Source organism: Colobus angolensis, unplaced genomic scaffold (assembly GCF_000951035.1).
Source record: "Colobus angolensis palliatus isolate OR3802 unplaced genomic scaffold, Cang.pa_1.0 Scaffold406, whole genome shotgun sequence".
Classification (NCBI taxonomy): domain Eukaryota; kingdom Metazoa; phylum Chordata; class Mammalia; order Primates; family Cercopithecidae; genus Colobus; species Colobus angolensis.
The window spans coordinates 462,803-475,644 of NW_012117444.1; the positions used below are offsets into that span (position 1 = coordinate 462,803).

General features: G+C 46.4%; 1 protein-coding gene across 1 annotated transcript in view; it reads right to left on the reverse strand.

Moving 5' to 3' along the window:
• Positions 1-12,842, reverse strand: part of LOC105521722 (chromosome unknown open reading frame, human C16orf45) — an 85,745-nt gene that overhangs the window by 12,373 nt on the left and 60,530 nt on the right. Inside the window, exon 3 of the mRNA XM_011956013.1 lies at positions 6,707-6,780. Within this exon, the coding sequence (XP_011811403.1) occupies positions 6,707-6,780 (74 nt within the window). The remainder of the gene's footprint in view (positions 1-6,706; positions 6,781-12,842) is intronic.

Sequence of the window (12,842 nt, forward strand, 5' to 3'; positions counted from 1 at the left end):
AAAAAAAAAAAAAAAAATTAGCCAGGCATGGTGGTGGTGCACACTTGTAATCCCAGCTACTCAGGAGGTTGAGGCAGTAGAATCACTTGAATCCAGGAGGTGGAATTTGCAGTGAGCCAAGATCTCACCACTGCTCTCCAGCCTGGGTGACAGAGCAAGACTCTGTCTCAAAAAAAAAAAAAATTACTAATGCTGAGAGAGCAGGTGAGGCAGGAGAATACAGTCTGGAGGCAGGGAACCTAGGGCCAACTTCCTAGAACTAAATCAAAAGAAAAACCCCAATTTTCCACACCTAAGTAACGAAAGGACTGGAGGCTACTCCCTTTGCAAACCCCCTCTCCTTTTCTGTGCGGCAGATGAGAAATTGAAAGTATCTCTGATTGGTTGCAGAAAGCTACTGCAAAAGCTTTCTGCAACCAATCAGACTAATGGTGAGCCACTACTTCACTTACATTGGGTGTATGCCAAGTAACCAATGGAAAACCTCTAGAGGGTATTTAAACCTCAGAAAATTCTGTAATGTGGCTCTGGAGCCCCTATGCTCAGGCACACTCCCACCCTGTGGAATGTACTTTCATTTTCAATAAATCTCTGTTTTTGTTATTTCATTCTTTCCTCGCTTTTTTTTGGTGCATTTTGTCCAATTCTTTGTTAAAAACACCAAGAACCTGGACACCCCCCAGTAATACAGGGACTCCTTTTTGGGGTCTGGGGGAGCCCCCCAACCCCAAGCATGGAAATAAAGGAAAATCTTGAGTCCCCTCAAAGGAAATTCTAGGCATCTAGCTAGCCTTGAAAAGTCAATAAGCAACTTATCAGCAAGAAGGTGATAGTAGCCTAAAACAATAGCCAAGGAAGTTAGAATCTGGAGATGTTTTGTTCTCTATAGAATCTAAAGATAATCATCTTAACATATGTGTCTGAATTGTTTTTCAGAAACCCAGGGCCCTACCAAATGGATCCACTGGCATACAGACGTCAGATAAGGGAAGACTAAGGACTGAATTCTGACCATCTTTCCTTGTTCTAAATGTCTTCCAGAGAAGCCTGGAGGGAGTCACACCCATGGGCCAAGGCTGCCATTATTTTCTGCTGATCCCCGATTTTTATTATTTATTTATTTATTTGAGGCAGAGTCTTGCTCTGTCACCCAAGCTGGAGTGCAGTGGCACAGTCTTGGCTCACTGCAACCTCCCTCTCCCGAATTCAAGTAATTCTCCTGCCTCAGCCTCCCGAGTAGCTGGAAGTACAGGCAGGCACCACCACGCCCGGCTAATTTTTGTAATTTTAGAAGAGACTGGGGTCTCGCCATGTTGGCCAGGCTGGTCTTGAACTCTTGGCCTCAAGCAATCTGCCCACGTCGGCCTCCCAAGGTGCTCGGATTACACGCGTGAGCCACTGCACCAGGCCTTGACCCCTGATTTTAAACAAAGCTTCTCTTCCTTAACCAATTGCAAATTAGAAAATCTTTCAATCTACCTATGACCTGTGAGCCCTCGCTTCAATGTATGTAGCCCCTTTAGGCCAAAACCAATGTGTAATCTCAATGTATTGCTTTACAATTTTGCCTGTAACTTCTGCTTGACTGAAATTTATCTCTGCCTTTAAAAACCCCCACTGAAATCGCCATTGCAAAATTATAACAGAGACAGTGAAAGAGATCTGACCCAATCAACTCCATCTTGCTTCTAACCTCCAAGCTGTCGTTGTTCATTCCTGGGCATAGGCTGAAGTAACTTTGGGAGGAACTTAGTTTATCATTTTAAAACAAAGACGATAACAACCCTTTTCCAAAACAAACTCCCTTCTTGCCTGGGAACTAGACTGCATTTGTAGGTGATACGGTCAGGCTTTGTGTCCCCACCCAAAACTCATCTTGAATTATAATCCCCATAATCCCCACGTGTCAAAGGAGAGACCAGGTGGAGGTGATTGAATCACGTGGGCAGTTTCCCCATGCTGTTCTGGTGATAGCGAGTGAGTTCCCATGAGACCTGATGGTTTTTTTTTTTTTTTTTTTTTGAGACGGAGTCTCGCGCTGTCACCCAGGCTGGAGTGCTAGAGTGCAGTGGTGCGATATCCACTCACTGCAAGCTCCGCCTCCCGGGTTCACGCCATTCTCCTGCCTCAGCCTCCCTCCTGAGTAGCTGGGACTACATGCGCCCGCCACCGTGCCCGGCTAGTTTTTTGTATTTTTTTTAGTAGAGATGGGGTTTCACCATGTTAGCCAGGATGGTCTTGATCTCCTGACCTCGTGATCCACCCGTCTCGGCCTCCCAAAGTGCTGGGATTACAGGCTTGAGCCACCGCGCCCGGCCGATCTGATGGTTTTATAAGGGTTGGGTAGTTCCTCCTGCCTTCATTCTCCTTCCTGCCACCTTGTGAAGAAAGTGCCTTGCTTCTCCTTCACTTTCCACCATGATTGTAAGTTTCCTGAGGCTTCCCCAGCCATGCCGAACTGTGAGTCAATGAAACCTCTTTCCTTTATACCCAGTCTCGGGCAGTTCTTTACGGCAGTGTGAAAATGGACTTAACAAATTAACCGCAAGATTAGAAATTATGGTTTAGGAGTCATGCAGCTGGAGGCTACAAGATGCTGACCCTCCCCAAATTACTCCTGAAGATAACACCACTATTGTAAAACCTGAGATCAGTGCTTGAGATATTTTGCAGACCCTGCCCTTGATGGGTCAGCAGGCACAACCCAGATTGATGAACTAGCTCATCCGATCTTGTGGCCCCCACCCAAGAACTGACTCAATGCAAGAGGACAGCTTCGGTTCCCTATGATTTCATCTCCGACCCAACCAATCAGCACTCCATACTCACTGCCCCCCAACCGCCATCCACCCAATCATCTTTAAAATCTCTGATCCTGGAATGCTCAGGGAGACTGATTTGAGTAATAAGAAAACTCCAGTCTCCCTCACAGCCGGCTCTGCATGAATTACTCTTTATTGTAATTCACCAGTCTTGATAAATCGGCTTTGTCTAGGCAGAGGGCAAGGTGAACCTACTGGACAGTTACATTACCTATAAGCCATTGAGGAGGTCAGGCTTGGAGCATTAGCTGCCCAGTCCTCCTTGCGTGGAGCCTTGCAAATAAACTTCTTCCTTTTTACCACTGCAAAACCTCTGGGGAGATAGCTGGTCTTACTGTGCCAGGTGAGTGGACCCTAGTTGTATTAGTCCATTTTCACGCTGCTGATAAAAACATACCCGAGACTCAGTAATTTATAAAGAAAAAGAGGTTTAATGGACTCACAGTTCCACGTGGCTGGGGAGGCCTCACAATCATGGCAGAAGAGCAAAAGGCACATCTTACATGGCAGCAGGCAAAGAGAAAATGAGAACCAAGTGAAAGGGGAAACCCCTTATAAAACCATCCGATCTCGTGAGACTTATTCGCTATCACGAGACCAGTATGGGGGAAACCACCCCCATGATTCAGTCATCGCCCACCAGGTCCCTCCCACAACACATCAGGATTATGGGAGCTACGATTCAAGATAAGATTTGGGTGGGGACACAGCCAAACCATATCACTAGTTGAGTTCTATTACAATGCCAGAGTCCAAAGCCAACAATGCCAGATCAATTGCATTGGGGTTTCTAGTGGGTGCTGAATAGACTTTGGTACTTTTCTCTCATTCCTTTGTTGTTTTATGTTTGACATTTAACTTTTTTTTGGTAACAGCTTTATTGCAATATGATTCACATATCATGCAGTTCATCTGTTCCAAGTATATTTGCAGAGTTGTGCAACCATCACCAAGTCCATTTTAGAACATTTTAATCACCCCCAAAAGAAACCCCATACCCACTAGCTGTCACTCTCTTTCAATTAGGAGAGTCTATTCACTCATTTAGTCTTAGGGCCTGCACAGTTCTGGGCACCTAGTGATGCTCATGAAAGCTAAAGGATTCAGTTCTACTGTCATGGTGCACACTACCCTTACAACAAGACTGTGTCAAACACTCCTACACCTTGCCTTTGTTATTTATGGGATATTCACAACAACCTTGCGGGGGTAGTATTATTGGCCTCATTGTTCAAACAAGGAATCCCAGGCTCAGAGAAATTAAGTCATGAACTTTCACGAAGTTCACCTACCTGCTAAGACTGAATTAAAACCCAGATTGTTGCACCCTAATGACTAAAATAGTATTTCTTATGTGAAAGTGTCTGAGAAGGTCTCAATCAATCTGGAGGTTTATTTTGCCAAAGTCAAGGAGGCGCCTGGGAAAAAGAGACACAGGCAGCAGTAGGATCCCTGGCGTGTGCTTTTTCCTGCAGAGGATCTTAAGGACTTCAATATTTAAAGGGGAAAGAGAGGGCAGGAAGGGGAGGATTGCAGTCTCTCGCCCTCAGTGAATCTGCATTTTATATAAAATAAAGGAAACGTGGAGTCCAGGTGGGCAAGGGTCGATGATTTCTAGCCTTGTCTTTGTCCCCTACCTGTGAGGATAGCTGTTAATTTACATTGACAGGGTGAGGGAGGCCCCTGGGAAGATAGGTGGTCTTCTATCTTGCAGCTATCTGTTTAGGAAAAAAAGAAAGGCAGTTTTGGCAGGGCGCGGTGGCTCACGCCTGTAATCCCAGCACTTTGGGAGGCTGAGGCAGGTGGATCATGAGGTCAGGAGATCCAGACCATCCTGGCTAACATGGTGAAATCCCGTCTCTAGTAAAAATACAAAAAATTAGCCAGGCGTGGTGGCGGGCGCCTACAGGCTCCCAGTTACTCGGGAGGCTGAGGCAGGAGAATGGCATGAACCCGGGAGGCGGAGCTTGCAGTGAGCAGAGATCACACCACTGTATTCTAGCCCCGGCGACAGAGCGAGACTCCGTCTCAAAAATTAAAAAAAAAAAAAAAGTTTTTTGTATGACTCATAGTTCCCAAGCTTAACCTTTCCTTTTGGTATAGTGAATTTGGGGTCCTGGGACTTTATTTTCCTTTCACCGGGCAATGTTACACGCCTCCCTGACCTATCTCGGGGTACATTCAGCAACATTTGTACATCTGTAGACGTTTTTGGTTGTCACTGTCAGAAGGGTTTGAACTAGAGCGACTCCATCTTGAATAGGGGCTGGGTAAAATGAGGCTGAGACCTACTGGACTGCATGCCCAGGAAGTTAGGTATTCTAAGTCACAGGATGAGATAGGAGGTCGGCACAAGATACAGGTCACAGTGACCTTCCCGATAAAACAGCATCAGTAGAGAAGCCTGCCAAATCCCACCAAAACCAAGATAGCCATGAAAGTGACCTCTGGTCGTCCTCACTACTCATTATATGCTAATTATAATGTGTTAGCATGCGAAGAGGCACTCCCACCAGCGCCATGACAGTTTACAAATGCCATGGCAACGTCAGGAAGTTACCGTATATGGTCTAAAAAGGGGAGGAACCCTCAGTTCTGGGAATTGCCCACCCCTTTCCCAGAAAACTCATGAATCATCCACCCCTTGCTTCTGGTACAGCCTGCAGAACTGTGAGCCAACTAAACTTATTTTCTTTATAAATTACTTGGGTATTTCTTTTTTTTTTGAGTCAGAGTCTTGCTCTTCACCCAGGCTGAAGTGCAGTGGTGTGATCTCACCTCACTGCAACCTCCACGTCCTTGGTTCAAGCAATTCTCCCACCTCAGCCTCCCGAGGAGCTGGAACTACAGGCACCTGCCACCACCCCTGGCTAATTTTTGTATTTTTAGTAGAGATGGGGTTTCACCATGTTTGTCAGGCTATTTTCAAACTCCTGACCTCAAGTGATCCTCCCGCCTCGGCCTCCCAAAGTGCTGGGATTACAGGCGTGAGCCACTGCACCCGGCCCGGGACTAGTCTTCTGATGAGGGTAAGCCCTACAGAGGGCAACTGACCCAGCTTGATGGGCAAGGGAAAATTTTTTGGAGAAGACGCCATACAAGTCAGGCACTAATAACTACGAAATCTGGGGTGACTTCAAAGCTAGAGTTTGTACCCACTTCATCTGTTCCCAGGTAGGATCATAATGGTCATAATTGCTAATATTTACTGGACTCTTGAGTCCCAACATCAAGCTAAGCACTTAGTTTGCATCATCTCATTAATTTTTATGATATTTAATTTAATTTAATTATATGTTTTTTGAGACAGTGTCTCGCTGTGTTGCCCAGGCTGGAGTGCAGTGGCATAATCTCAGCTCACTCCAACCTCCGCCTCCCGAGTTCAAGTGATTCTCCAGCCTCAGCCTCCTGGCTAGCTGGGATTACAGGTGCCCACCACCACACCCAGCTAATTTTTGTATTTTTAGTAGAGATGGGGTTTTGCCGTGTTGGCCAGTCTGGCCTGAAACTCCAAACATTAAGTGAGCCACCCACCTCAGCCTCCCAAAGTGCTGGGATTACAGGTGTCAGCCACTGTGCCCGGCCTCTTTATGATATTGATACTCGATGAATTAGGTCCTCTTACTATTACTACCCAATTTTCAGAGGAGGAGAAATTGAGTCTCAGAGAAGTACAGTGACTTGCCCAAGGACAAGAAGGTGACCAGAATTCACTAGGACTTGAACCCAGGTTTGCCTGACTCGAAGTCATGTTTGACACATGCAGTCAGGGAGCACTGCATTGCAAGAATGAGACTCTGTCTTCCAGACCCAGGGGTACAGATGGGCCAGGCTGGGGGCCCCCGAGCATCTGCTTAGCACAAGGTGCAGTTGCAAATGGTTACCTGGGATGGCGACCAAGTTCTGCAGCTCCTGCTTCAAGTCCATAATGTCCTTGCAGAGCTGGATGTCATCCATCCTGGGGAAACAGGACACCACCAACAGCAGGTTACATCAGCAGAGCATCACACCCTGAGCATCACCCGGTTAACACAAAGAAGCTGATAAAGGTGGGTTATCTTTTGAAGAGGCCATACATACTCATTGTAGAGGTTTTCCCTCAAAAGGAAAAAGCCAAACACTGCTCAATTTTCCCACCACCTGGAAATGATCAATCACTGTTTTTTGTTTGTTTGTTTGAGACAGTCTCGCTCTGTTGCCCAGGCTGGAATGCAGTGGCATGATCTCGGCTCACCGCAACCTCTGCCTTCCAGGTTCAAATGATTCTCCTGCCTCAGCCTCCCAAGTAGCTGGGATTATAGGTGCCTGCCACCATGCCCAGCTAATTTTTTTTTTGTATTTTTAGTAGTATTTTGAGTAGAGACGGGGTTTCACCATGTTGGCCAGGCTGGTCTTGAACTCCTAGCCTCAAGTGATCTACCCACCTCCGCCTCCCAAAGTGCTGAGATTACAGGCATGAGCCACCATGCCTGGCCATCAGCCACTGTTAATAACACCTCGATAGAGCTCCTTCCAGTCTTCATGTGCCTGGCTTTGGTTTGCTTATATGAGTGGGTTCATGTGGCATATTCAGTTTTGTTTTTCAGCTAATGTTTACGTTTTTTAAACATTACAGAAATTGACAACATAGAGGAAAGTCTCCCTCTGTCCTTCAGAGAGAATCATTGTCAACAGTTTAGTATGTATTCCTCTGGATTTTTAAAAACATTGTTTTTCTCACACCTGTAATCCCAGCACTTTGGGAGGCTGAGACGGGCAGATCACAAGGTCAGGAGATCAAGACCATCTTGGCTAACACGGTGAAACCCCATCTCTACTAAAAATAAAAAAAAAATTAGCCGGGCATGGTGGCGGGTGCCTGCAGTCCCAGCTACTTGGGAGGCTGAGGCGGGAGAATGGCGTGAACCCGGGAGGCAGAGCTTGCAGTGAGCCGAGATCGCGCCACTGCACTCTAGCCTGGGCAACAGAGCAAGACTCTATCTCAAAAAAAAAAAACAAAACAAACAAAAAAACAAAAAAACATTATTTTTATTCTGCAAATGTTTAAATTTTTTTTTTTATTTTTGGAGATAGAGTGTCACTATGTTGCCCAGGATGGAGTGTAGTGGCGTGATCACGGCTTACTGCAAACTTGAACTCCTGGGCTCAAGGGGTCCTTCCACCTCTGCACAACCCCTCCCAACCCCGGCCCCATGCCAAGTAGCTGGGACTACAGGCTAATTTTTAAACAGTATTTTTTTGTAGAGACAGGGACCTAGATATGTTGCCCAGGCTGGCCTTGGATTCCTGGGTTCAAGCAATCCTACCACCTCAGCCTCTCAAAGTGCTGGGATATAGGTATGACCTATTGCACCCAGCCTCCTCCAGATTTAAAAAAAAAATGCACATGCTTATAATATCATATATGACACCATTGTTATTGTACAAAAATTTTTTTGTAATTTGCTTTGTTCAATTTAATCATCTTTAATAGTCTTGAGCATCTTTCCTTATCGGTATATGCAAATCTCCACATTTTTAGTAGCTGCATAGTACACCATTATATTGATACACAGTGATGTCCTTTATTTTCATTTTTTAAATTTATCTTTATTTTATTTTTTTTAGACAGAGTCTCACTATATCGCCCAGGCTGGAGTGCAGTGGTGCGATCTTGGCTCACCACAACCTCCGCCTCCCAGGTTCAAGTGATTTTCTGGCTTCAGCCTCCAGAGTAACTGGGATTACAGGCATGAGCCACTGCACTCAACTGATAATACAGTGATCTATTTAACTGTAATTTATTTAACTATTCCCCTATTCATAGACATCTGGGTTGTTTCCTAATACATTTCTAGGACGGATTCCTAGAAATGAAATTGCTGGGTCTAGTGACATGAACACTTACTTTGTAGTAGGAATTTCCAAATTGCCCTCCAGAGAGACTGGGCATGACATTCCCAACAGTGTGGCGGTGGGGGAACAGTGGGTGCTGGCTCCTGTCATCTCAGTAATTGGGTTGCTTTTGCAACCCAGTTTCGCATTACACATTATAGTTTTGCATTACGCATTACGGTTTTTTGCGTGTGCTACAAAAATGAACTCGTCTTGCAATTACAATATTTGTAATGGCTGTCTGCAATTTCACAAATGAGATTCATCGGGATTGTGCTAATTACGCCCTCCTCTTGATTACTAAGGCTGGCTTTTCAGGTTTGAGCAATTCTGGCCACTGTAGGATGAACATCAGTTCCTCTAAGGCTTTTTGTCCATGCTGGATTATTTGGGGTTTAGATTCTCAGAAGTGGAGCCACTGTGTACAAAGGGCTTGATATTTCCATAGCTGTTGAGATATATCTTCAAAGCGCGTGATATATAGGGTCTCCATGTTTTTGTCTTTGTTGTTCTTGTTGTTTTGTTTTTTTTGAGACAGGGTCCTGTTCTATCGCCCAAGGCACAATCATAGCTCATTGCAGCCCTGAACTCCTAGGCGCAAGTGATCTTCCCACCTCAGCCTCCGAAGTAGCTGGCACTACAGCTGTGCAGCCACCATGCCCAGCTCATTCTTTTTTGAATTTTTAAACTTCATAGAGATGGAGTCTTGCTGTTCACCAGGTTGGTCTTGAACTCTTGACCTCAAGTGATCCTCCCGTCTTGGCCTTCCAAAGTGCTGGGATTACAGGCGTGAGCCACTGCACCTAGCCTGCACGTCTTTATTGAACATCTACTATGTTGGGCACTGTTGTCATCTCTGAGGCTTGCGGCAGCAAAGAAGACCAAGCCCTCACGAAGATAACATTTTGCTAGCAGAGACAGAAGCTAAACACAAATATAATATTTCAGACGTTATGAAGAAGACTGAAGCAGGTAAGGGATGTAGTGGGTCAGCTTGGAGCCAATATCTTACTTTGCTCCTGACAACTATCCTAGGAAAAGCCAGAGGATAGAAATCATATTTTCATTTTACTCATGCGGAAACAGGTAAAGAGGCTCAACTGAGTACTAGAAATCGACCTTTCAGAGTCTGAGTCCACTGATCTTTCTGCCTCATGCCTCAGCGTCTCCATCAAGGGCTGGGGCTGCTGACTCCTTTCGGCAGTGCCATCTGTAGACCGGCATGGGGCCCTGTCTTAGTCTGTTGAGTGTTGCTATCAAGGAATGTCTGTGGCTGAGTACTTTATAAAGACAAGAGGTTTATTTGGCTCACGAATCTGCTGGCTGGAAGGTGAGACATCTGGCGTGGGCCTCAGGCTGGCTACACTCACAGAAGGCGAAAGGGAGCTCATGTGTGCAGAGGTCACAGGGCAAGAGGGGAAGCAAGAGAGAGCGGGAGGTGCCAGGCTTTTTTTAACAACCAGCTGTCCAGGAACTAAAAGAGCAAGAACTCGCTCACTGCCACCTCCCAGGGAGAGCTTAATCTCTTCATGTGGGATCCGCCCCCGTGACCCAAACACCTCCGCCTGGGCCCTATGATAGAGTTTGGATCTGTGTCCCTGCCCAAATCTCATGTCGAATCATAATCCCCAGTGTTGGAGGAGGGGCCCGGGGGGAGGTGATTGGATCATTGGGACGGATATCTCCCTTGCTGTTCTCGTGATAGTGAGTTTCACGAGATCTGGTTGTTTAAGTGTGTGTAGCACCTCCCGCTTTGCTCCCTTCCTCCTCCAGCCCTGTAAGACTTCCCTGCCTCCCCTTCGCCTTCCACCATGATTCTAAATTTCCTGAGACCTCCCCAGCCACGCTTCCTGTACAGCCAGTGGAACTGCAAATCAATTAAACTTCTTTTCTGTATAAATTACCCGATCTCAGGTAGTTTTAAAAAATTTTTTTCTTTAAAACAGAGATAAAGTTACACCAGGTTGTCCAAGCTGGTTGCCAACTCCTTGGGCCAAGCAATCCACCCACTTCAGCCTCCCAAAGTGCTGGGATTACAGGCGTGAGCCACCGCGCTGGGCCTCAGGTAGTTCTTTATAGAAATGCGAGAACAGACTAACTTCAACATGAGATTTGGAGGGGACAAACATACAAACCACTGCAGGACACCTTGCTTTTTGCCACTCGAGAACAACTCATGCTGTCCATTCTAATCTCAGCATCCTAGTTTCAGGCCAAGAGGCAGGAATGCCTTGCTTCAGCCTGCATCTCTTGTTGCCAGAGGCACGCCAAGCATTTTTCAAGCCCTGCCCTGGAATGTGCTAGCAGGTGACAGCTGCCTCGAATGAGTGTGGACTTGCCGGGAGGACACAGACTGTTCCCACGGGTTTCTATCAGCGATCGTTCAACTGGAGGGACTCCGGATGCTTTTGCAGAGATCAGGCTACATCAGGGCAATCTTGGTCCCCAGGAACATTTGGCAATGCCTGGAGACATATTTGGTTATTGTTACTGAGTGTGTGCTGCGGAGGGGTGTGATTGCTACTGGCATCTAGTGGGTAGAGACCAGGGACACTGCTGAACCTCCTACTGTGCACAGAACAGCTCCCACAACAGACAGCGAGCCAGCCACCATGTCAATCACACGGAAGTTGAGGAATCTTGGATTCTAACCACAGAATTATCAAATTGTTGATAATTTTTGAGAGGTAAGAGAGGAGAAGATGGAGAAAGGACAAAAGGAGAGACAGGTAGTGATTAGGAGGCAGAGTTTTGGCACCAAACAACTCTGGCTCAAAGGGGCCACGGTGCAGTGACTTCCTTGTCTGCCTCACTTACCTAACTCATTTTAAATTATTTATTTCTTTATCTATTTTTTTTTTTTTTTTTTTTGAGACGGAGTCTCAAAAAAACTCAGGCTGGAGTGCAGTGGCCGGATCTCAGCTCACTGCAAGCTCTGCCTCCCGGGTTTACGCCATTCTCCTGCCTCAGCCTCCGGAGTAGCTGGGACTACAGGTGCCCGCCACCTCGCCCGGCTAGTTTTTTGTATTTTTTAGTAGAGATGGGTTTCACCGTGTTAGCCAAGATAGTCTCGATCTCCTGATCTCGTGATCCACCCATCTCGGCCTTGTTTATTTATTTTTTGAAACAGTTTTGCTCTTGTTGCCCAGGCTGAAGTGCTAAACATCCTACTGTGTTCTCATTCTTGGCTCATTGCAACCTCTGCCTCCCAGGTTCAAGTGATTATCCTGCCTAAGCCTTCCAAGTAGCTGAGATTACAGGCATGCACCACCAGGTCCAGCTAATTTATTTGTTTATTTTTTTGGATGGGATTTCACCATGTTGGTCAGGCTGGTCTCGAACTCCTGACTGCAGGTGATCCACCCGCCTCAGCCTTCCAAAGTGCTGGGATGACAGGCGTAAGCCATCGCACCTGGCCATCATGTTTTAAATAGGAATGATGGCAGTACCATTTGCTGGGTTTATTAGGCACGTTAAGCGTTGAGCACAGTGCCTGGGACCTACACAGTCAAATGCCCAAATAAATGCTATCTACTATTATTATGTTGTTTAGAGATAGGGTCTGGCTCTATCACCCAGGCTGGAGTTCAGCAGTGCAATCACAGCTCACTGCAGCTTCAAACTCCAGGGCTCGAAGGATTTGCCTGCCTCAGCCTTCCAAGTAGCTAGGACTTCAGGCATATGCCCCTACACTCAGCTAATTTTTAAATTTTTTGTAAAGACAGACTCTTGCTATGTTGGCCAAGATGGTCTTGAACTTCTAGCCTCAAGGGATCCTCCCACCTCAGCCTCCTGAAGCACTGGGATTATAGGTATGAGGCACCACCCTTGGCCTTTACTATTATTATCATTAGCTGTGAGAAAGAAGCAGAGAATGGCTGGATGCAATGGCTCACACCTGTAATTCTAGCACTTTGGGAGGCCGAGATGGAAGGATCACTTGAAGTCAGGAGTTCAAGACCACCCTGACCAACATGATGAAACCCTTTCTCTACTAAAAATATAAAAATTAGCCAGGCATGGTGGCGCATGCCTGTAATCCCCAGTTCTCAGGAGGCTGAGGCAGGAGAATTGCTTGAACCCGGGAGGCAGAGGTTGCAGTGAGCCAAGATCATGCCACTGCACTCCAGCCTGGGCAGCAGATTG